The sequence below is a fragment of the Pholcus phalangioides genome, unplaced genomic scaffold, assembly GCF_987345545.1.
Source record: "Pholcus phalangioides strain wild (caught in Gottingen) unplaced genomic scaffold, Ppha-v1.0 ptg000020l_1, whole genome shotgun sequence".
Classification (NCBI taxonomy): Eukaryota; Metazoa; Arthropoda; class Arachnida; order Araneae; family Pholcidae; genus Pholcus; species Pholcus phalangioides.
This window is the reverse complement of record NW_028301613.1, coordinates 13,301,047-13,325,302: the sequence shown is the minus strand read 5'-3', so window position 1 is coordinate 13,325,302 and position 24,256 is coordinate 13,301,047. Positions and strand designations below refer to the sequence as shown.

General features: G+C 37.9%; 1 protein-coding gene across 1 annotated transcript in view; it reads right to left on the bottom strand.

Moving 5' to 3' along the window:
- CCT1 (chaperonin containing TCP1 subunit 1) overlaps nt 1–11,004 on the bottom strand; it is a 31,412-nt gene extending 20,408 nt beyond the window's left edge. The window contains exons 1-4 of the mRNA XM_089248430.1: nt 10,820–11,004; nt 8,623–8,708; nt 6,901–7,029; nt 3,761–3,858 (exon numbers count right to left, since the gene is read on the bottom strand). Coding sequence (XP_089104556.1) covers nt 3,761–3,858; nt 6,901–7,029; nt 8,623–8,708; nt 10,820–10,889 — 383 coding nt within the window. The 5' untranslated portion in view covers nt 10,890–11,004. The remainder of the gene's footprint in view (nt 1–3,760; nt 3,859–6,900; nt 7,030–8,622; nt 8,709–10,819) is intronic.
- Between the last annotated feature and the right edge of the window lie 13,252 nt (nt 11,005–24,256).

Sequence of the window (24,256 nt, the reverse complement as noted above, 5' to 3'; positions counted from 1 at the left end):
TCCCCATGTTAAAAGGTTTAATGTAATGAAATCAGAAAATTTTTATTATTTCACCTTCAGACTCCAACTTAGAAATTTACTCAAATTTAGCATCCACATTTAGAAAATTTTAGGTGCCAATACAGATTTTCTAGTCACCTTGGAATTTGTCCAACCCTGCTTTTAGTGTGTGGGCAAGATTAAACTAGGTTTGGGCAGAAAAAACAAGATTGTCTATTCAATTTTTCTTTTCCAAAAAATGGTCACAAACCAATTAAAAAGTTTACAATATAGTTTCAACAAGTATTCCAATTTAATGCTTGTATAGGCTGCAGGAGAGTAAACCCTCACTAAAGTAAGAAATTTGCCCTTTAGTCAGCACTGTTGTACTGCCTGCATCTGTGAGTATGTAAAACTTTGTTTTTGATTATCGACATTTTCCTTTGATTCTGTCCTTTTGAGATAGTTTGCACAAAACCAAATTTCCCAAATAGTGGAACTTTGGTTTGTGAGCATAATTTTGCTCTGCAAAAGTACACATAACACCATGTAATACAATTTTTGTTCCTGAGTAGCGAGCCTCATTTTATGTTTCAAACAGACTTTCCTTTTGAGTACTCTGGAAAAGTAAATTTTTGTTATTTTTCAAGGTCAGATACCTGAAAAGCAGGATTATGAGAGTTGTAAGGAAGTGTCACAAAAATATTATGCGACAAACTAATTTTTCCATAGAGAATTGCCAGTTATTGATCTCGCAAATCATGGATACCCCAAGAGTGGCCACATTTCCTTAAAACTAAAACTGAACATAGTGCCAATTCCTGTTCACTCATTCATTACACTTCACCCACAATTTGTAACATGGATGGCACCATTGAAAAATCACACACAATACTAGATATGCACTCAGACTGTTAAGTACACACATTTTGTTCAAGATTCTACCACAAAACTGGGCAGGAAGAGATATCAGCAACAGAATAAGTCCAGTGGCCGAGCATCTACTTATTTAGCTTTTGTGAAATGCGATGTCATAATTTTTAAAAAATGCTAACACTTTGGTTATTTCACGACTGATCTCCGAAAAGTACGAATGTTACAGTTATACATAAAATTAAATAGTTTGTCACAGTTCTGGTTAAGAAATCAGCAGCAAAAAAACTACATGTTTCCTACATTTTCTGTAGCAAGTGTTTTTTTTTTTTTTATCAGATTACAGTAAAGAATGCGGAATATAAAAAAACTTCCAAAAAAACTCAAAGACAGAAAAAAAGAAGCTCGGGATATCTTGTGTGCTTAATGTCTTACTAGGTGATAATACAAAACACAATCTCTCAAGCTTGGGGAGAAACAAAAATCTATACAAAAATGGAATGCTCAATGTCTCCCCTAAAAATACATTGCATTCTTCATGCTCATCTCGACAAATTCAAAAAAAGCATGAGTGTTAACTCATAAGAGCACCTCCACTGAGAAATTCTCGACTCAGAGCATCTATCATCAGGAAGAATACATGGAAAATATTAAGATTACTGTTGGGGGGAAGCTAAACGTGAAAATGAAGGGTGTACTAGAATAAAGATGGAATTTCAATTTCATGTGAATGAAGTGCCTACCAGTGGGATTCATATTCTTAAAATTATTTGCAACTCTTAAAATGATTATCAGTGCAAGAGAAATTCTCTTGCCCAATTGACAAATAGTGACACCCCCCCCCCTCCAAAGCAGAATATGCCAAAATATATGACATACACTCAAAAAATTAGAAAAAGTAGGACGGGGAGGGTACCCCATTAGACAACATAATCATAGTACAAAAATAAATCCCTAAAAAAAATTAAAAATTTAGAAGAAAAATTTTTTTCATAACACTATTTGAGTATCTTGTAAGATTGACTCGAGCCAAAGCAAAATGACAGAAATGGCTTGGTAACAAAAACAATTTTTGGCCAAAACAGGATACTATAGCAACAACATATAATTTTTTTCCTGTCTCTCCTCACAATAAAAATTACATTTTTTTGGAGTCTTCTACAGTTCAGTCTGTCAACTCTCTTCAACAATGCGCACAGCAAATTATGAAGACATGCAAGTTTTTTTAAGAATGATGCTCTTTCGAGACCACTTCCAAGAGCACAGTGCAAAATGTGTAAATTACAAGGTCTGATATAAATAAGTCAAGGTGGACCAGATACCACCTTTACTGCATTGTCCATCAGGTTTTTCAAAAAGATTTGTTTAAATTTTAACGCTCAACATCAGTGTAATCATTTTTGACAAATGAAGCACTTTCATTTCTAGCTCTTTACTCAGCATTGTAAATATTGTTTATACCTCTTCATGCTCTAAAAATACAGAAGACAATTGAAAATGTTATTATATACAATCACCAAACCTAGAATAGGCCTATGCACCCAACTGCTTTGTTATGCAAACTGTTGCGTCACCTATACACAAAATGTACACCATAATTTTGAATGATGAATGGTAGTTACTGCCCAAGACCATGAAGTAGTAAATACAAATTTTTTTTTTTCAACCAGGCAGAAGTTTTTGATGACTACTCTATTCGTTGAACACTCTAACTAATCAAATGAAAAATTAATAAACCAGCAAATGATCCATATACATTCTCCCAAATATAACCTTAAAAGCGATATAATTTCTGCTTTGGCAGAATCATTAATTGATATCTATTACATTCGTATTATTTGACATCATATTGATGATTCCCTTCTCAATTAAAATCAATTTATGAATTTTGTCGATAGGTTTTGGTAAAAAGTAGGAAAAGTAAAAAAACTAGAAAGTAGAACAAAACCGAGAAAATAGGATATTTTTTACCAAAAAGTAGGACGAGTGGGAGCCCTGCATACATCGCATAACAATTAGTGCTACTGCAGAACAATCTGGAAGAATTTTAAGGTGCAGAAAACACTATTATTGGGATTTTAACCGAAGAAAATTTCCAGTCAGCTGGGGGCTCGTTTCAGAACAATGCAAAAAGTTCTACTTTGGAGGCGATTCCCCTTATCGCAAAAGCAAAGTTTGAGGGCAATAACCATTTTTATGATTATTCAGGTTTATATAAACAAACACAGAAATAACTTCTACCTATAAAGCCGTGTTTTTTTTTTCATAGTATAATGCAAAACACTCATACACAATGGATCCAACTAATAGCAGTTTTCAAAAAACCGCCATGAAAAAACGTTATAAGGGGGTAATGCTGTAAATGGAGAATTTCAATGAGAATTAGTTGGAGTTGAGACTACAAAAATAAGTCATACTAAGCAGAAAAATGTTCTAAAAGAAATGTTATAAGTAGGATCCACTGTATATAAAAGCAAACATTTCTCCATAAAAAATAATGGAAACTCAAATTATTTGTTCCACAATGGTCTCTCTAGCACCAGCTACAATTAGTTCCAAAGATATAGTTTGGGTCAATTTATTTTATATTGAAGGATTTAGTATTATTGGAGTGATGCATAAGAGTATGCGAGAGGTGGGGGGCACTTTGGAATCCCTGCTTGCCTCAAAACAACAAAAAGGCAAAACTTTTCGTGAGTTGTGTTATGAATAGGTCAATGGGGACTTGGAAAGTGTCATCTTTGGAATTTTGAATGAGTAATATACTTCCCAGAAAATGGTGATCCCTAACTGTACACACATGTACATCTGAGGTTACATATCATGTGCTCAGTATCATGTGCTGCAATGAAGAGCAATTAAAAACAATCATTACAAATATAAACTTGATTAACATTGAAAGACATACTTGCAAGCCAATCTGTATCCACTTATAATAGAGGTAGGATGAATCTTGCACTTAACAAGCTCATCTGCATTCTTCAGTAGCTCAGCCGCAATAACCACCTGTAATTCAAAACAGTGAATTGAAGGACATGCTTCCAAACTTTTGATTTCAAAAAATTATACCAAAATTTATATAAAATCACTGAACATAAAAAATGTACACACATATACAGGGCGATTAAAATTGTTTGTACAGAGAACTATCTTTGCAACTGTTTGTTTTAGAAATATACTTCCAATTACAAAATGTTTTTCAGTAACAAATGTGGTTCCTTAAATTGATCTTTTTTTTGAACAGTCATATACAGTAATCTTATCAGCAGTAATCCAGACTAACTATGAGAAATGATACAAGAATTGGCGAAGGCAAGTATTCAGGTGGGTTTGAAAATGAATCTACTATTAATGAAATAAACAATTATTTAATTGGTCTATGATTTGAAAGGACTTAGGAATATCATGTTGCATGGTTGAAACTACGGTCACATTTTTGCTCACAAAATGCAGGAGAAAATTGTAGAATGCGAAAGAAGTATCAGTCACTTTCATAAAAATGCGTACAGGAGATACGAAACGAGTGGACATCCACCCATCAATCATTAGCATTTTAACATTTTGCTAAAGCCTTTTTTCCCCCATTTTCAATTTTTGGTAAAGGAATGTGTTATCTAGCTTAAACCTTGTCGCATTGGTAAAACATATCAAACTACTGGAGATGAAGGAATGAGAAAAAAATTCTAATTTAATTATTGAATGAGAACATTTAGAAACAAAATAGAGGTACATAGTATTATCACAAATAAAAAAGATGCTACGACAAATGTATGGTTAACAGTACATTAAGCTTGAAATAGTGCTCTTAATTTGGTCTGAAATTACAACAAGAGTTAAAAGGAAAAATCAATGCTTTTAGTAATTAATAACAAAGTATGATATGCTGTACCAATTTATAAATTTGATAAGACTTATGACATTTAAAAAAATAAATTGTCTAATAAAAAATCTATTTCAATAATTTACCTTAAATTTAATTTTCAATCTGAAATTAAAAATACACGAATTTCATTTATTACTCGTAATAATTTTTAAGAAAAGCTGTAATTCGGCTGCTGAATATTCTGCATTCTGTCACAAAATTAACTGATTATTCAGTTATTTGTTCCACTTCTAGTATATATACTTAAGTCAACTGATAGTCCTGCCAAAACATAGTCCTGTGTACAAAAACTGAATCTCACACAGTAGAGCCAAAACAAAATATTGCAATGAGCAAATAGTACAGACAAATTCAGGCACAGGATTTGCAGTAAATTCTAAGGGCTATTTTTCACCCAGAATCACTTCTGCAGGTCTCAATCCCCCAGATAACGAGATCTAGTACTATGATATTTGGGGAAAATATGTATAAATTGGTAATCTAATATTTCCAGCCAATTAGAAAACCACCAAAAAATATTTTGCCCAGGAAGCTTTTGATGCTGTTGAAGCAGCCCTTGTTATCTTTAGTAGGAGACATTAACAGCTCAGCAAATAAGTACAGGATAACTTAGAGCCGCCATAAATCTCCTGCATATAGTTGAGAGAAATTTTGCTATTTTCAGAAAAAACATATTGTAGAATCTGCATGTGAAAAAATCTTAAGAAATACAGTTATTTGGCACGTTTTTGTAGAATTTTTTTTTTTACTATTTGTATCTACATGGGGTACTTTTCCGTTATAACCGCCCACTTGGCACATTTTTTGTCTTGGTGAATTTGCACCGCCTGTTTGAATCAACTTATTTCTTGGAGTCAATTTATCTCTCTTGTGCAACCACACTTTTGTTACACTTCCATTAAAACTAGAGATAGGATGATTATTCGGCTACTATTTGGCTCTTGTGCCAAATATTTGATTCAGTCAAATAATGCTTAGGTATTCGGCCAAATATTTGTGTAAACCTAAGTGCATCAAACAAATTAAAAAAAATTATATTAATTGCAAATTTTTTGTATAAATTAAAAATTTGCTGATTGCATTTTATTGTGTGGTGTATATTCCTTTCCATAAGAGGATATGTCAGAATGAATTTCTAAGATATAGTAAACATGAAACTGAAAACAGACTCCTACCGAGATAAAGGTGGAAGTGAGCATGAATTAACTGAAGGATGTACCTAGACAAGATAACTATTAAAAGAGGCCAAAAAGACAATAAGTCTTAACTTTTATGACACATTATTAGTTGAGAGTAAATAATATGGTTGACATTTTCTTAGATGCAAAATTGGAATCGGTGTTGCAAAACATAGATCCTATAAGTAATATTAAAATACATATAATCTATCATCATTAAATTTGATTGTCAGTATTGTAGGGTCGAAGGTGTTGCTTGATTCAACGGAAACTGTTATTATTGACATGGAGACGAATTGCTTAAAGTACATTATCTTTGATACAGCTTTCATTTCAGCGGTGCTGGTTTACATATTTCGAGATATTCCTATAAATTCTGCTGAATGTTTTCACATAACATTCTTGCTAAACACAGCTTCAACAAGCCCAGTATCATGTCAAATCAGTGTCCAAGTGACATGGTAAGAGGCTCATCTACTACACCATGAAGGGTGCTGTCACGGTGCCAGGTTCAAACCCGGGGAAGAATATAGATAAAATATTTTTCCTAATGAACTTGAGGCGATCACCAATAGATGGTGCCTTCCTTTCCAACCCAAATCATTAACGGCAGTAAATTGCAATACAGGGATATGGCCAGAGTTTGTGTTTGGTGAAGTAGTATCAAGCCGAAGGTGTGAAAAAAAATCATTTCAAAATATACCAATTTGGTAACGAAAAAAATTTGTGGATGGTTATAACGATAAAGTACCCACACAAAAATCAATGTCTTCAAAAAACAATTTCTTTACAAATTGATCTTGGAAATATTTATTTCTATCCTAACCACTCAGGGGAAAAAAAGCTGCAGCGGCATATAATCTATACTAAGAAATTCAGATTTTTTTAAAATGTACAATCTGTGCAGCAAAATACGGTACCCATATTACAGAAAAGGAAAAACAAAGTTTTGAAGCAAAGATGCCAAAAAGAAATCACAACACTCACCACAGATGTTGTACCGTCTCCAACTTCCTGGTCTTGAAGCTGAGCCAAATCTACAAGCACTTTCGCTGCAGGGTGTTCAACCTCCAACAATTTCAGAATGGTTGCACCGTCATTCGTGATTGTGACGTCCTGTTTGATAATATTGAGAAAAAGAGAAAAAAAAAATTATTTTCTATAAACAAATTCTCTGGTTATGAATTTGAAAATAGGTTCAAACAGAACTATTGCGAATATATACAATCTTTGTTTCCCCTCTTCAATTATTCTGATTTAGCAACAACGAATAAAGTTGATTTAACTTTTTCAGCAGTTATTAAAATTTCCCTGATCCGCATTTTAACTGCAGCAGAGGAAATCATGCTCATGGCTCAGCCACGAAGCTGGGGTGGAAGAAATCTCGGTAAAAAGGATGAGTCCAGCAGAAGAGTTCTAGCATGCGTTCATTCATCCCTCTGCTGAATGAAATCATCCCTCTACAAAATGCCACATCTTTTTTTTTTTTCTTTAAGACTTTCCGAAAAGTTTCATGCAGGTGATAGTGCTTCACCCCCTCCAACTCCAAGCATATGACAATAAAATTTGGAAGAGAAATACTCAATATTTTTCTGTTACAGTGAAACTTAACAGCGTATAATGATAATGTCTATAACAATATTTTTTTTAGTCTATGCAAAATTCCTATTTTACAGGAAATAACTGTAACGACTGTCTATCTGTTCCTGTTCCCCATCTTGCTGAACTACCCGCCTGTGTGCCAATGAGATGACGGATGGGCCAGACATCCCGAACTTCTAGTTATATAACATTATAATCATCTGCAGTCTTGCCTCCTATTGCTGATGGACATTCTGGCAATGCTCCTTGGGTCTACTGGCTTATTCTTTCGCCACACCAATCTGCTGTGTTGGTGCCGAATCTTGTCTCTGGTGTGTGACGCCACTGTCTATGTGATCTAAAGATAATCATTCTGCTAACGGTTTACTCGTGTGCAGTGACTTCGCAGACTTGCAAAATGACTCCGCCGTTGGTATCATTGTTATGAAGTCTTATGTTCCATTTAATTACCAAGCTTAACCAAATAATTTTATTGGTTGTTAACAAATTATGCTGAAATTTGTGGAGTTTATTTTTCTTACTTTGTATCACAGCACCAAATGTCCAGAGTGGACCCTGGGTCGTTATGTACCAAAGTATGTTACCTGATATCTTGTCAAACATATTTCTAGGTCTCTAAAGTATCGTTATAGACAGGCCTTATTGTATTTTACACTTTATGCCAAAGCTTGACAAATCAAAACTAAATTAAGACGCCAGGCAAATTTCTTAGACACCAAACATTTTCCCCAAAAAAATGGTATAATTTTTTTTTTCGTTTTGAATCTTGCGGGACTTAGAACTTATTTTCAAGCTGGTAGAGACACTGGTATAAATTTAAAATTTTTGTCTCATATTTATCGATCAGAAAAGCTTCGAGTTTAAATTCCAACTTTTTAATTACCATGGCAACCTGGATTCATCAAGCCCTGCAGTAATCATATTCTCATACTAGCTTGAAATGGGGGGAAATATATTTCACACAATCTATTATTTTTGTGAATGCAACCTCGGGCCCTTTCTTGGATTAGCAAGAGGGATATCACACAACTCAACTTTTTAATGAAGATGATCACGACAACACATCTACATATATGTGTACAGTTTATTAGCAAACTTAAAACTTACCCCGATGTTATCCACAAGCATCTTGTCCAGGCCAAGAGGTCCCAGCGAACTTTTGACAACATTAGCTATAGCAGACACTGCCATCACTACAATTAAAGAAAATAAAATACAGTGAATACAACAAATTTAATTCAGAACTATGATTCATTCACTCGTAAATACCAGCTTTTTTACAAGAAAAATTTCTCAAAGCTTTTAATATTTAATCCTATTCTGATACCATGTACAACAGAGATCTCCAACCTTTTTTCAGCCACGAGCACTGTCCATACCTATCATCAAAAAAAGAGCACCTTTACGGTTTAACATACAAATGCATGAAATGACAATTTCAATCATTGAATGCATTTCTTAAAAGGTGTTTAATTAGAGCGTTGATCAAGTGCTCGCAAGCATAAAATCAATCATGAGCATCCAGCACACAGAGTACCTCAGGGAACACTGTGGTACGAGCAAGTGACGGGTTGAAGATTCCTGATGCACAACCATAAATGTTACTGGCATGATAACTACAGCAGTGTTTGACAAATTAGGAAAATATTTAGACGCCAGCAAAATTTCATAGGCACCAAGCGTTTTTCCCTCCGACAAAATTTATCCAAAACAATAGTTGAAGCTGGATATAATGACCCTTTTTGCCCTGTTGAAAACAGGCGTTATATTGAAAGTAAAACATATATGATAGTCTTATATGAAAACATTAGTGACTTATTCTACCGGTATCAACATTTGGGATTTATACTACTGGTCGTCGTAATGGAATGGTTGCTATAATGTGGGGTCATTACAATGAACATTGACTGTATACTGATTTCTGCATGACTTGGGGACCCCTTTCCTTGCTAGCAGACAGGCTGACATAATTTCAGAACATTGATAACTGAATTTATATCTAAGGACCAAACATAGAAAACAAATTAGGCGTCAATCTCAATTTTCCAGTCGCCGCGGCGACCTGGGATTTGTCCAGCCCCAAACCACAGTACAAGAAAACCAATCAAAGCTGACATAAAATAAATTTGAACCCAATTTTGTACAGGCATTCACATTGGATGTCTCGTAATAGCAGCCAACCCTTCCCCCTGAGCCACTTGCGAACAATGGTGTATTTACAGCTTAGTGAGCTTAGACAAGGTGGCAAAATTTGCATATAGCTCTCATCATATATATTCACCTCGGCCAAGAGAATGAACAAGGGAGTAGCGCAAGTCAGTGAGCAACCGAACAAGTGACTTAGAGAGTTTTCAAACACATCAGTGAGCAAAAGAGTGACCTACAGAGCAATGAACCAGGTCAGTGACTAGTGACTGGAAGAGCAATGGAGTCGGAGCTGGGGTAGTTAAGCACCAAGGAAATTCTGGGGTTCGAGCAACCCCACAATTGATTCAGAAATTTCAACGTTAAACTTAAGACTAGCACCCACAGGTTTGAAACACTTCTGACGCTCCCGCAAAAGTGAGTGACCCAGAGACCAAACATGGGAATAACCGAAACATTGTTCAAGCGCATGAATGACCGAAAGAATGACCCAGACAGTGTGAGAGCACGGGAGTGACCAAAAATGCAAAAGCATGTGAATGACAGTTACAAAAACAGCAGGAAATATTTGAATGACCCAGATAGTGTGTGAATATGTGAATGATCAAACGCGTAAAAGCACATGAATGACATAAAGAGCGACCCAGAGACTAGGAACATGGGAATGACCGAAAGAATGACACAGACAGTGCGTGAGCATGAGACTAACCAAAAGTTTGCAAGAATGTGAATGATCAAATGAGTGACCCGGGGAGCGGACTCAAGAGTGACAGAGACGCAGGTGTGTTCACAGGAGCGGGGGGGGGGGGAAGCAAGCATATCGCAGCACCATACGGCGAATTCGAGGAAATGGGGGGGGTCAAGTACATTAGACTAGAATGGGAAAGAAAGGGGCGGGGCAAAACTTGAAATCGCCTCTGCCAGCCAGGTGGACATTGTCCAACTCGCCGTCTATTGTCATTGTCCCGTTTGTCAATTTTTCTTTACGCTTTAAATGATCAATGGGAGAAATTTACGAGGACATTTCGCTTATTTCAATGCATTGGAACCATTTTCATCGAAATTTCGATCGAATATCAAGACATTACGGACCACGTGTTTTCGTTAAGCCGGCTTTGGACGGTCACACCTATCCGAGAGGAAATGAATAAACACATACCGTTCTGGGTCCTAACGGGTTGGCCGGACGCCCTGTTCCCTCCGAGGTTCAATATCGCCGATGCCGACATCTTCGATTTGTTTGAAGGATAAATACGATTTTATCCTGAAAAATTCGACAACAAAAAACGCAACCCTGGCCTTACAAAGAGAGAGAAAGAAAACAATCCGAATAGTGTATTGCTGTGAGCTTAGCACACATTTGATGGCATCACTCACCTTAGCTTTTCTCCCTTTTTTCTTCAGATGGTGTTGTGCTGCTACCTGACGACGAATGTTAAAAACTTTTGAAAGACGGTGTACATATTTATGACCATATAATCTACAACTTACGGGACGTAACTTGCAAACGGTTTCCGGGTTATTAGGCCATGGTCTAGGAGAATTTCTTCCTGACGTTTCGCCCACATCTGTGGCAGACATCATCTGAGGTTAATTCGACGTAAGTCTCCGCGGCAAGCGAGAAAGGCTTCGTACATCTACTGTCATCGACTTGTTCTCTATATGCATTTCTTCTGCGGCCGATCAAGTCTCAGAAATGCATGTAGAGAACAAGTCGATGACAGTAGATGTACGAAGCCTTTCTCGCTTGCCGCGGAGACTTACGTCGAATTAACCTCAGATGATGCCTGCCACAGATGTGGGCGAAACGTCAGGAAGAAAATCTCCTAGACCATGGCCTAATAACCCGGAAACCGTTTGCAAGTCATTTAACGCCGGCCATGAAAGCCTCAGACAATATTTCAACTTACGGGACATTGCACTATTTTGTTGATTTCTTTTCAAAACAATCTTGATTTTTCTTTTTTCATAGAAATATTCTCCCTCTAACCAGATCATGGACCGCTGCTCTGTCTCAACAAAGAGATATAATCAGGTCATCGAAAGAGACCTGGAATATGCTGGTAAGTGTGTGTGTATGTTGTGATCCTAACATGAAGTTTGTTTCTGTATAATGGTTGTTTTAGCGCTGCCATCTGCCATCCATACTTCGAACTATGAATGAAGTTTAATGCTCGAATAAATGCACCGTTGTAGGGCTGTTGCTCTTGTTGGCCAGGGCCGCAACTAGATGCTTGGTGGGCCTGGGCAAGCACGCATTTTGGCACCCCTCGTAATATTAAACGAAGTGTTAAAGGTTTAAATTTGCACCCCCTCCGATTCGACACACGGAGCACCGGACCCGCTTGCTAACCCTAGTTGCGACCCTGTTTGTGACGAGACTTTTTAATGAGAAGATAGGCTCGCATTCGCACCAGTGCCTTCTTAACTTCTGGGCCTGCCCGGGGGCCTCAAGAGAAGAGAGGGCCTCACAAAAATGAGATCTGGAAATTTTCGATGGTAAGCATGTAAATTTGCCAGGTAGAGCCTCTGGAAAATCACTTGGCGTGGGACTCATGATACTCTTAAGACGGCCCTGATTCACTACTTGAAGTGTGGAATCACAGAAAACCAATTTCAACCGACCACCACTGTGATGTCGGTGTTTGAACCCAGGTAAAGAAGTGTTCAGTTTCTCCAAAAAATAAGCTCTTAGTCGATCCTCTGTTTACAAACTTAATTCGTTCCTGAAGTCCATTCGTAAACCGAAACAATTCTCCCCCACCCCTGTATTGGAATCAATTTTATCTTCAATAGTTCAACCCCATAAAAAAGTATTGCGAAAAGAAATTTAAAAAAACAACGTATTTGAATTTGAGCTGTTAGCATATATTCAATCGAATCAATACAGCGACACAGCTAGGGTGACCATACGTCCCGTATTTCCCGGGACAGTCCCGGTATTTTCTGTTTTTTTGGCCGTCCCGACTTTTTTGGCAAAAGTGTCCCGGTTTTTCCCGTATTTTACACGAAGCCTACTTGAATTTTTATTCTTCATTGAATTCAAAGATTGACATTATTTTTCAACTCAGAAATTATTTTATGATAATTACAACTATATATGAGAATATTAATCTCCCACATTTGCCAAGGTGAACGTTTTTTTTTCGTGGAATACATTCTAATCCACTGCTATTTGTAGTAAAGCATCATTTCCCGCCATTGTGATTTTCCGTAATTTCAATAATATTTGGCAACTTTGTTTGGTTTTGGCGATAATTCGCGATGTCCCGTATTTTCCCGTATTTGGAATCCCGATGTCCCGTATTTCTCTCGAAGAAATATGGTCAGCCTAGACACAGCCATTTAATTAATCAGAGTGAATTTTTTAACTCAATGTTGAAATATAATTTATTTTCATTTTATTGTGGTAGTCGACGTCTGTTATTAGATTCACGAATAATTTTACCGTTCGGATATTGTTATCACTTTCGCAAAGTACGGAGCGGACCAATATCATTAACATGGGGTAAAATTCGTATACAGTTATTAACATTCCAGTTTATGTTATCTATCTTTTTTTTCGTCCAAATTTATTTTCGCGCATTTTGAAAATAAGGTTAAACCAGACACATTTTTTTCCCCCGTAAGTAATGGGTTTTCAGTCTGCACTACTATGTAGGTGTGGGAAGTCAGAAGGCTCGCTTGTTGACAAAAATTTGTGTACTCAATTCACAATGTCGTGACTAGACCGTGATAGGGGGCCGTTCAAGTATTACGTAAGCAAATTTTTACCCATTTTTGACCCCCCCCCCTCCTCCCCCCGCGTCAGCAAAATTTCGTCATCAGCTCTGCCCCTCTGAATCCTAACGCATTTTGGTGGGATCAGAGACGTACACAGATGGGGGGGGGGGGGCTCATGCCCCCCTTCCCACGATCAAAAATTTATTTTTTAATGCAATTTTGGAAGAAAATACCTTTATATGTTATCATAATAATTATTATTTCTGTTAATTTCAATGTTATTTGAAGGCTCTATGGACTCAAAATTTATCTTTAATAAAATTCATTGCGACCCACCCTTTAAGCCATATAAATCGCATAAATGTTCTTGGCCCGCGTACCAAATATGGCCCTGGGGGGTTATCTGATGCGGCCTGCCCTACTCAAACCTAATTTTGCAAAAAATGAACTAAGCGGCACATTTACAGATCGCTCAAGTGTCCCGTGGTACAATTCCAGAACATTTAAGCGGCCCGTGGCAAATTTTCAGATCACTTAAATGACCCGGGACACAGTTCCAGAACACTTAAGCGATCCGTGATACATTTAGAGATCCCTTGAGTGACATATGGCATAGTTTTAGAGTTAGAGCACTTAAGTGGCCCCCAGTGAGGTTCTACATCCCCGCGGGGCATTCTCAGATTATTCAAGTGATCCGCGGCATATAATCACGGATCACTTGAGTGATGCGGGGCACAGTTCCAGAGCACTTGAGCGGCCCGGACACATTTCCAGATCACTGGATCTGCGAAACATTTAGAGATCACGAAAGTGGCTCTAGGGTACTTATCAATAGGGGGGAGGATGTTATTTTTAGTGCCCACAAACTATCGCCAGGTTTTCTCGTTTTTGGCGCACCGAGTAAGATGCCATTAAAAATATTTCATATTTTCATAAAGGTTTGTTGATGACGTAAGCATTATCCAAATCCCCCCCCCCTTGTCATCAAAATTCAGTAAATCGGAAACCCCCCCCCCCCATCGATGATGACGTAATATTTGAACGGCTCCTAGCCGCTGTGATCGCGTAGTGCTTATTTTGCAATACTTTTCTCTAGTGAAGGCAGTGTAAGGTAAAGTCCATTCCTTCAGGGCCGGATTAACCATTAAGCAAAATAAGCACGTGCTTAGGCCTTCAGTACCGAAGGGGCACCACAGAAAGATATCAAATGGTATTTTTTTAATGCACAATTTTTTCCACCATCGATCATTCGATAGAAAATCCTAAAAGTTAAAGAACACTTGATTGAATAGTTGAAGATCATTATTACAAGGATGGAACAACAAAAGATGCGAAACTGATAATATTGCAAACTAGACTTCAAATTATTGCTGAGTTTTTCGATTAGCTTTTCACAATTTTCATAAAGTACGCCTAGGGCTGTCTTAACATCATCATACGCCCACATACAAAGCGACTTTTCTGAGAGAGGCACTACTAACTGGTTAAAAATTCCTACGTACCTATTTGCATATTTACTCTTGAAAATCGAACTAGATCTAATTGTCACTTGACACCCCCGGTGCCAGAAGTGCCCAGATGGGCCCCGTGCAGTAAACCAAGTTCTACAGAATACGGACATGATTTTTGTTGGTCATTAGTAGGTCAACTGTGCAGTTTGATCTATAGAAATAAAAAACAAATGCTACCAGGTGTAAATGTATGTAAAAGAAAAAAATACCCAATATAACGGTGATTCATCAGAAATAAGATACCTACTGGCAGGGTCGCAACTGGATACTTGGTTAGCCGGGGCAACTACTCATTTAGGCACCCCCCTCGTAATGCTGAAGGATAGGTTAAATTTGCGCCCCCTTTTGTGATGCTCCCGGGGCACCAGACTCGACAACCCTCCCCCCTCCACTAGTTGTGGCCCTGCCTATTGGCAATATTATGGCCATTCTAAGATTCAATGGTTTCTCCTTTGAGTGTTGTTACGGCCTTTATCTCATCAACTGTTAGTCGCAGTGATATGGTTCTAATTTTAAAAATGCTCAAAATGTGACCAGAAATCACCCTGTACGAGTTTTGAAGATGAAAATACAGTAAAAAATGTAAATTTTTATACGATCCCTCCCCCCCTTCCCCGTCCTCTAACTTCCAATTGGACAGTTGTTGCTCTTTCTCTTCTGAGCCCAACAAACAAATGACATGTTTTTAACTGCATTATTCCCTGAGATATTTAAATTCAAAAATCGGAGACAGGTCCGGGCTTAGGAGAATTTCGCGGCCCAATGCAAAAAAAATTTTGAGGCTCCCGCTGAAAGAATTTTATGCAGGTGCTCCCCGACTTACAAACTTTTCGAGTTACGAACATAAATCTTGAAGGGGAAATTTTTTTTTCCACAAAAAACGCATTCTACTACATTCATTTTTTTCCCCATTATTTCAGGAACGCGTTGATGGTGTGGATCGTAATCAAACACGATCTATTGAGAGGGAATGATATTTAAATTAATTTCACAAAATTCATAAATTATTAATAATAATTAGCGCGTGGTCCACCTGCTAGCACTTCATCGTGGCTCGAATCATATTGAACAGACGTAAATTTTTGTCATACTTTTAAAAGGCGTTTCATCTTCTCTTTATCAAATATACGTTGCAATTCGATAACTTTGATAATTTTTCGAATTTTTTATTGCTGTTTTTGTTTAATTATAAGTAAAGGAATCAAGAACTGGAATTCCATGACCCTCCCACAAGGGTGGGGCTGATAGGCAGGATCGTCTTAAGAGCATCATGGGCCCCCGAACCAAGAGATTGTTTGGAGGCCCTACCTGAAAAATTCTCAAAAAATTCAACCAAGTCTCGTTTTTCTGAGGCACCTCTTCTCTTCAGGCCCTTCGGGCACGGCCCGGGATGGGGGAGGCATGCGTTAAGAAAGGTTCACGCCAGGCGTCCTCCTTTTTCAGTTTTGAATATGGTAACCCTATCTGAAGAACAAATAATCCGTATTTTCACTTATTTGCTTGATCATCCGTATTGTCCGAATTTTTTTGTGGAAAGAAATGATTATTTTTTCTACATAAAAAAAAATCGATTATTGCTAATGTACGAATTTTGTTACCGAAATTTTCGTCTCATAAAAAAAAATTATGCTAAAAAATAACAAAGAACTCTCTCTCTCTCTCTGTCTTTTTTCATCATCGCAAATTTCGAGATAAGATGGCAGCACCAACAGTATATAAATCAAGCCTACATCGAGCTTATATTACTAGAGAGAGTATGACATCAGCGGTCTCCGACTTGGCAGTGCTGACTGAGAACAGTGTCCCCCAACATCTTTCGTCGGAACATCATGTGATTCGGTGAAAACGAACACGATCCCCCGTTATTTTCTTATGGCACAAATAATGAGTTTAAAACAATAAATGAAAAAATAATTTCAGCATTAATGAAAGAAAATATTCTAGAATTAATGAAAGAAAATATTCTAGAATTAATGAAAGAAAATATTCTAGAATTAATGAAAGAAAATATTCTGGAATTAATGAAAGAAAATATTCTGGAATTAATGAAAGAAAATATTCTAGAATTAATGAAAGAAAATATTCTAGAATTAATAAAAGAAAATATTCTGGAATTAATGAAAGAAAATATTCTAGAATTAATGAAAGAAAATATTCTGGAATTAATGAAAGAAAATATTCTAGAATTAATGAAAGAAAATATTCTGGAATTAATGAAAGAAAATATTCTGGAATTGATGAAAGAAAATATTCTGGAATTGATGAAAGAAAATATTCTGGAATTAATGAAAGAAAATATTCTAGAATTAATGAAAAGAAATATTCTGGAATTAATGAAAGAAAATATTCTGGAATTAATGAAAGAAAATATTCTAGAATTAATGAAAGAAAATATTCTAGAATTAATGAAAGAAAATATTCTGGAATTAATGAAAGAAAATATTCTGGAATTAATGAAAGAAAATATTCTAGAATTAATGAAAGAAAATATTCTAGAATTAATGAAAAGAAATATTCTAGAATTAATGAAAGGAAATATTCTAGAATTAATGAAAGGAAATATTCTAGAATTAATGAAAGAAAATATTCTAGAATTAATGAAAGAGATAACAATAAAATTAATGAAAGAGATAATAATAAAATTAATGAAAGAGATAATAATAAAATTAATGAAAGATAATTCCAGAATTAATGAGATATAATTCCAGAATTAATGAGATATAATTCCAGAATTAATGAGATATAATACCAGAATTAATGAGATATAATTTCAGAATCAATGAAAGAAATGATTCCAGCATTAATGAAAGAAATAATTTCAGCATTAATGAAAGAAATAATTTCAGAATTGATGAAAGCATTTGTTCCAGAAGTAATGGAAGAAATAATAATTAATAAAAGAAATAATTCCAGCATTAATGAAAGAAAATTCAAGAAATAATGGAGGAAAATTTCAGAATTGATGGAAGAAATTATTCCATTATTAATGAAATAAATAATTTAATCTTTTTTCACCTTCAGATCGTTCTCTATCCTTTTTTAAATCTTTAAAATCCAATATTTAGAGTCCGAACTGTACATTGCTATGGGCAAATTGCCAGGCACGAACATTGTTTTGACCGAGTCACGTAATTTCCTTGCGTTTGATGTCGCTGCCGTCGCGGTGGCTGGATGCTGCTCCCTTCGGTAATATATGCTCGATGCAAGCCTCAGAATCTCTGTCGTCTGCTTCTCTCTACTTGTTTTGGACGTCTCCTTGTGTCCTGAGAAAATTACTGAACTGGCAGTTCGAACTTCCAGTTCTGTTTGTGAGCTTAGCCTGTAGGGAACCGAACAAACCGACTTCTCGTCTGTCGTCTGCTTATTAAGAGGTTATTTGTTTTGGACGTCTCCTTATGCTCAAATAAAATAACCGAACTTATAGTTCAAATTTCCAGTTCAGTTTACGAGCTTTGTTTATATAGGAACTGAGCGGAATAAAGAATATAGTTTTTTTTACTTTGAACTTCATCATCACCACATGAGTCACTTCCACAATCGAAATTAGATGGCAGCACATTACTATAAAGTGGAGTGTGGGAAAATTCACAGGGCAGTGTGTTGTTTGCAGCACCAATTCACTTTTTTGGGATCTCTTGAAATGATTTATTATCATGCAAAATGAGAGTATATTTTTTTGTAAGCCCCCTGTTTGCTCGAGGCAGGACTCTGGTTGCCCCAGCGCTTTTTTAGGCCAGGGTCCACCCGGAGAGAGAGGGCTCAGAATATTAGGATTTGGTGAACTTTTTTTCGGAGCATTTTTCATACAAATTATTAGGTGAACATTTCTAGCCAAAAGGGGGGGGGGGGGCTCAGATACATCACTTTGTTCGGGTGTCAGGGCTGTCTAAAGAACACCATGGGCCCCCAGGCCAAGTGATTTTTCTGAGCCCTGCCAGGCAAATTTACATGTATGCTCCTCAAAAATTTCAACTATATCTCATTTTTGTGAGGCCCATTTTTTCTTGAGGCCCCAAGCAATAAATTCAACAAAATAAATTTTCACGAAATAAATTCATTACAGAAGGGCGCGTGAAAAGTCGGGCTTGGGGCCCGCTAAAGATCTCAGCCTAAGGGCCCTGCTCCAGGATGTGGAGAGGGGGGATGTGGAATTCACAAAAATAAAGAAAAACATTCTGAAACACGTTAGAACTACATTTGAAAAAAAAAAATTTACATTAATTTAAAATCACTACAGGTATAATTTATTTAATAGTAGACAATGAACTACCGGGGGTGTAAGCAACGTAGCCTACATCCTAAATGTTCGGAAATTTGTGCTCTTAAATGTTTTCATGCATGAACTCTCTATCCATGAACAGGGTCGGTTCTGGACATTTTTCAAGTCTATGCGAATGATGTTTTGGTGATAAAAAAAATCATCCGTTTCAGTTGGCGCCTTTTGTGACCACGTAGTTCGCAGGATTCAAGATCCGGCTCTGTTCCTGAAACAAAATATCTCTAATGTTGGTACTGTATTGGGTGAATTATTAGATTGAAGAAAAAAATCAGAGAGAAATGTTTTATTTTTTTTCGGAAGCTTTGTAGTAAAAATTGTCAAAATTTAGAATTTACACATTGTATATCCGTCTTCCGGTATATATGAGAGAATGATTCAGATGATAATGTTTACGACTGAAAAATTCTCAAGCCTCCCTAGGGAAACATGACAGTTCAGAGGTTTCCAGGAGGGCATGCAATTAGCACTCCAGAGGACAGTCGAAGTTACCTCGCTCCGGGGCAGTCACCATCTAGAGATATCCATGCTACATGGAACATCAATAGTGGAAGCATCACCGAATGAAACTACAAACATTCACCTTGTGCGCACTATTGGTACCCGCAGACCAGATGGTAACTCCAACGAGAGGGGAGGTTTTCAGGAAGAAAAAATTGCTAGATATCTTTTCTAATTTCCATTTTCGTTTGATGGTCTAAGCATGTTTTTTTGGTTAATATAGCCCTGTTATTATTTAACGGCAGAAAGAAAGGCCAGACTTTTTTAAGGGATAAAGAATGCGACCACCTGCATAACATACGCTATTTTTTCTTTTATAAATAAGCTACTGCCGTACCTAATAACGCTAAAAATAATATTGTTGGAGCTTTAAACTGAAAACTCTCCTTTCACAGTCAATAATAGTTTAATGAGTAAAACATTAAATTTTAATCGAAAAATTTCCAAAGCATCTGCCAAGAAAGGAAAAGGTTTCTTTTGAAAAAATTGCGGCCCCTGAAATTTTGCGGCCCGGTGCGACCGCAGCTTTCGCACCTCTCCTCCCTAAGTCCGGTCCTGATAGGAGACAAGTTGGGAAAGAACAGCATAAATGAGGAAAAGATGCTTGTCCCTTAGTTCACATGTTCTTTCCCAACTTTTCACAGATTTTTGTATTTGCAACAACTTTCTAATTGGGTTTTTAGGGCAGGGTGTCCATGTAAAATCAATTTTTTTTCACACTGTATTTCCGTTCTCAAAACTGAAACAGAGTATTTTCTGGACACAGTTTTAGCATTTTTCAAATCGGAACCATACCTCTACGACAAATAATTGATGAGATGAAGGACGCGAATTAACAGAGGCCATCCTGTACAGTAAATCCATAGTCTATCCAAAACAAAATGATAAAATTGGCACGAATGTCTCTATCTTGCATAATTTTAAAAATCAATCTTTTAATAAATTTTTCATAAGAATTTTTAATCAAGAAAAGTATAGGGAGAGATAAAGCTGAGTATTTGGGGATGGAAAAAAACCCAATAATATTTAACATTATAATTTCAAATCTAGAACCAAAACACTGAAAGGAAAATGTAAGATTAAGAAGCAAATAATGTGTCAAAAACCCTTTTTGAATGAGGGTCCATTTCCTCGACTGAAGTATGTTAAAATGTATGATGGCTCATATCTCTACCAAATATAGACACAAATGTGGTAAAAGTAGCATTAGATGTTATCAAAGACTTTGAACTAGAAAAAAGTAGGAGAAAGCCTTTAGATAAATAAAGTGAGTGCTCAGAAATATCCAGATCATATATTCAATCTTAGACAATCACGGATTCACAGCGATGAGTCAGGAGGGGTGGCTAATTGCGTAAGATTGTAGGATTGTCCCGTATTTTACGGGACAGGCCAAGTTTTACCATATTATCCGGATTTTGGGAGGGGTGATTACTCCCCACCGTACTTCTGGATCCACTGCTGGTCTTAGATTAGTTACTTCTGAAATACAGTTTCATTCAATGTTTTTTTTCCATTGATAGATTCAACATTGTGTAAAATATACGTGTAGGAGGAGGGGTCACCAAAATCATTTAAGTGCTTAAGGCCTTCAAACATGTTAATCCGGCCCTGCTCACAGTACTGACAGACGATCTCCTGGACGCGAATCGGTGTTCCTCGCCTACGCTTCGTCCATGGGAGTCATGACGTGCTTTATCATCTGCAATTTCCGACTGAATGTGGACTGGTAAATTCCGCAAGCTTAGGCAGCCTGCGAGCGACTGGTGGATACGACTTCACCGCTGCTTGAAGCTGGTGACTTTGTGGATATGGAATGGCTCCTTGAGTGTTGCTCGTCAACGTGCCTCTCAAACTGACTCTCTGCTGGGTGAAAACGACGTGGTTGACTTGACATCTGAATGAGTTTCTGGCGTCGAGTGGAGGATGAGCTGATTAGCCCTTTGATTTTGCCCACTGACGGTGTCGAGTGTTCAAGCATATGGTTCACCAAATGCTGCTTATCTGAGACCATCTTGTTACAGATGTTGCATTCACACTTCCTCGTCATTATTCAACTCGACGGTCTTCTGCGCGACTGTCTTCCAGGTCTTGTCGAAATCCCTTGTCGGGGATTCTGAGCCTTCCTTCAATCTGTACGTCTTCACGCAGTCAACAAAGGTGACTGTCGTTGGCAAGAGGGTGTGATTCACGCCGCACTCGAAGTTCTGGGCGAACTTTCTCGCCGACCGCTTGTCACTTATTTTTCCTTGCAGCATCGGTACGTCTCTCTCTTCATCGACTCTCTGTGGTCGAATGTGTGTTCATCAGCGAGCTGCACACGACCCCTTCAGACTTCCTGTCCTTCGCGAGATTCGGTGCAAACGTGTTCTGGGGTAAGTCCAAGTTTAACTGAAGTTTAGGGCTGGACCCTTGTTTCTTCGCGTCATCCTTTCCGGGCATAGCCACCCTTTTCATCATGGCCCCGGCATCTTTGCGCTCCCTTGCTCCCTGGCTTCCGACGTCTGCGAGTCCCACCGAGACAGACTTGCGATTCTTTTTTGGTCTTCGCTGGAGACATTCGGCACGGAGACACACCTGTTGATGAACTATTACCAATATTGGTATGATGTTGGCTTCCCCTCCCTCCCCCCCCCCCGTTTGAAGAAATCCTGATGTTCACTTAGCAGGGCGTTAAGTTGTCGCTTTTGTTCGGGAGTAAGATCTCTTCCCTATTCAGCATGCCATTGGCATGAATTCATGAGGTCTACTGATTTCGATACTGTACGCTCAGCCACTAGGATCTGTGGGAATGAGAATCGGCGATGAGGCGTGTCGCTAAAAAAACCAACATCTTTTCCTGAGATCTACTGCGATGTCTGCTGCCGTCAGGAAGTTAAATCCCAGCAGTGATCGGTTACCCTATGCTTCTGGCAACACTATGAAGGTGGTTTCGACAGTTCGATTTCCGACGCGTACTCGTACTCCCACTGCATATACACTGCTCATAGACCGGGTACCATCAGCCAAAGAAATAGTCGTGGTGGTACTGTTCAATGGTATATATTTTTACTTAGGAAAAGCTTGTATAACAGTTCCCCTACAAGCGAGTACGTCGCACCTGAGTCGATGCATATTAGATCACGATCTTGACATGCTTGAATTTCCATCAGCGGTAGCGGTACCTGAACGTCTGTGGGTTGACAGCTGTTCAAAATAGCGTTGCTGGTTGGAGATTTCACAGCTGTCACAGTAAATGGAGAGCGATTTGGACATTTCGCCTTGATGAACCCTGGTATACAACATCCACAGCAGACAATAGAAGGCTCGTCGTGAAATGGTGTAAAGTGTTGAGGCTGTACCTTTTTCTGCGTGCACTCAGCAGCTTTATGACAAAATTTGTTACATTGGAAACCATTTAACACCATGCGATCTATTTCTACAATCCTTTGAGAGATGATTTTTTCTCCACAGCTGTAACATTCAAAGTCAGTCTCTTGAACAACATCTGGCACCACTTTTCGTCTGGGCGGCCGGCTGTAGAAAGATCATCGTTTATGCTCACTCTGGCGTTGACACTCACTGTGGATCGCGACGTCCCCTACTATGGCTAGCTTTCAGATCATCACGTACCCCTAACTTCACCTTAAACTGTTTTCACCGATGTTGCACCATATAGCACGATTTTGTATGTGTCCTCTGAAATGCCGTCCAGGACATACTCGATTATTGCGGCATCCTCGATGTTGCCTCTGCTGGCAATCTCCTTCATATGTGAAGAAGTACTCGTGAGCTGTCCCGATGTTCAATTTTCTTTCGGATAACATCTTATGCATTTGAGCACTGCTCAATTTTATGCCAAACTCGGCTCAACATCGCCCACGAGCTGATGCCTCGTTCACCCTGGATGACCAATTCTGCGAGACCCCTTAGACACTTCTTCACGAGCACAAACAAATGTAACTCCGGCCACCTAAAAATCTGAGCTATGTTTTCGAGCTCCTCGACAAACTTCTCCACTGGATAAATGCTTGTACAATCAAATGGCTGTATCGAGTCGACATCCTTTAGGTTCATGAAAAAGTTCATCGCGAGGGAGTCAGTGCAACCAGGTCTTGGAACTATCGGCTCGTTGTCGTCGTTTTCCGGAAGCACGGTCTCTGACATCTGTTGTAACGCTGAGGTCGGTTCGTGAGTCCGAGTTGTCATACATCGTTGACCGTCTGACTTTTCATCGTCATTTGAAACACTATGATTATCATCTTCTTCATCGTCGGATTTTTCATCGTCAGATGCCTGAAGTTTCGCATTCAAGTCCATTAGAGCTGATAAGATGTTCTTTGGCAGTTGATCCCGTTTTATATCACAGTCTAGGCAGAGCGAATTTGCTACAAACAACTGATCTATTTCAGTCCATTGCTCAACGATTAGACCGGACCGGTTTTTGTGTTTCTCGTGATCATGCTCACAGTAAAAAACCGTTGAAGTTCCGGAGTCTCTTTCGATTTCCTCAATCGCTCTCCGACCCGAATGCAAGCTCATGCAATTTTTTTGACAATCTTTGCGGACGCGCTCGATATGTTAGCGTTAATTTGAGGGATTTGTT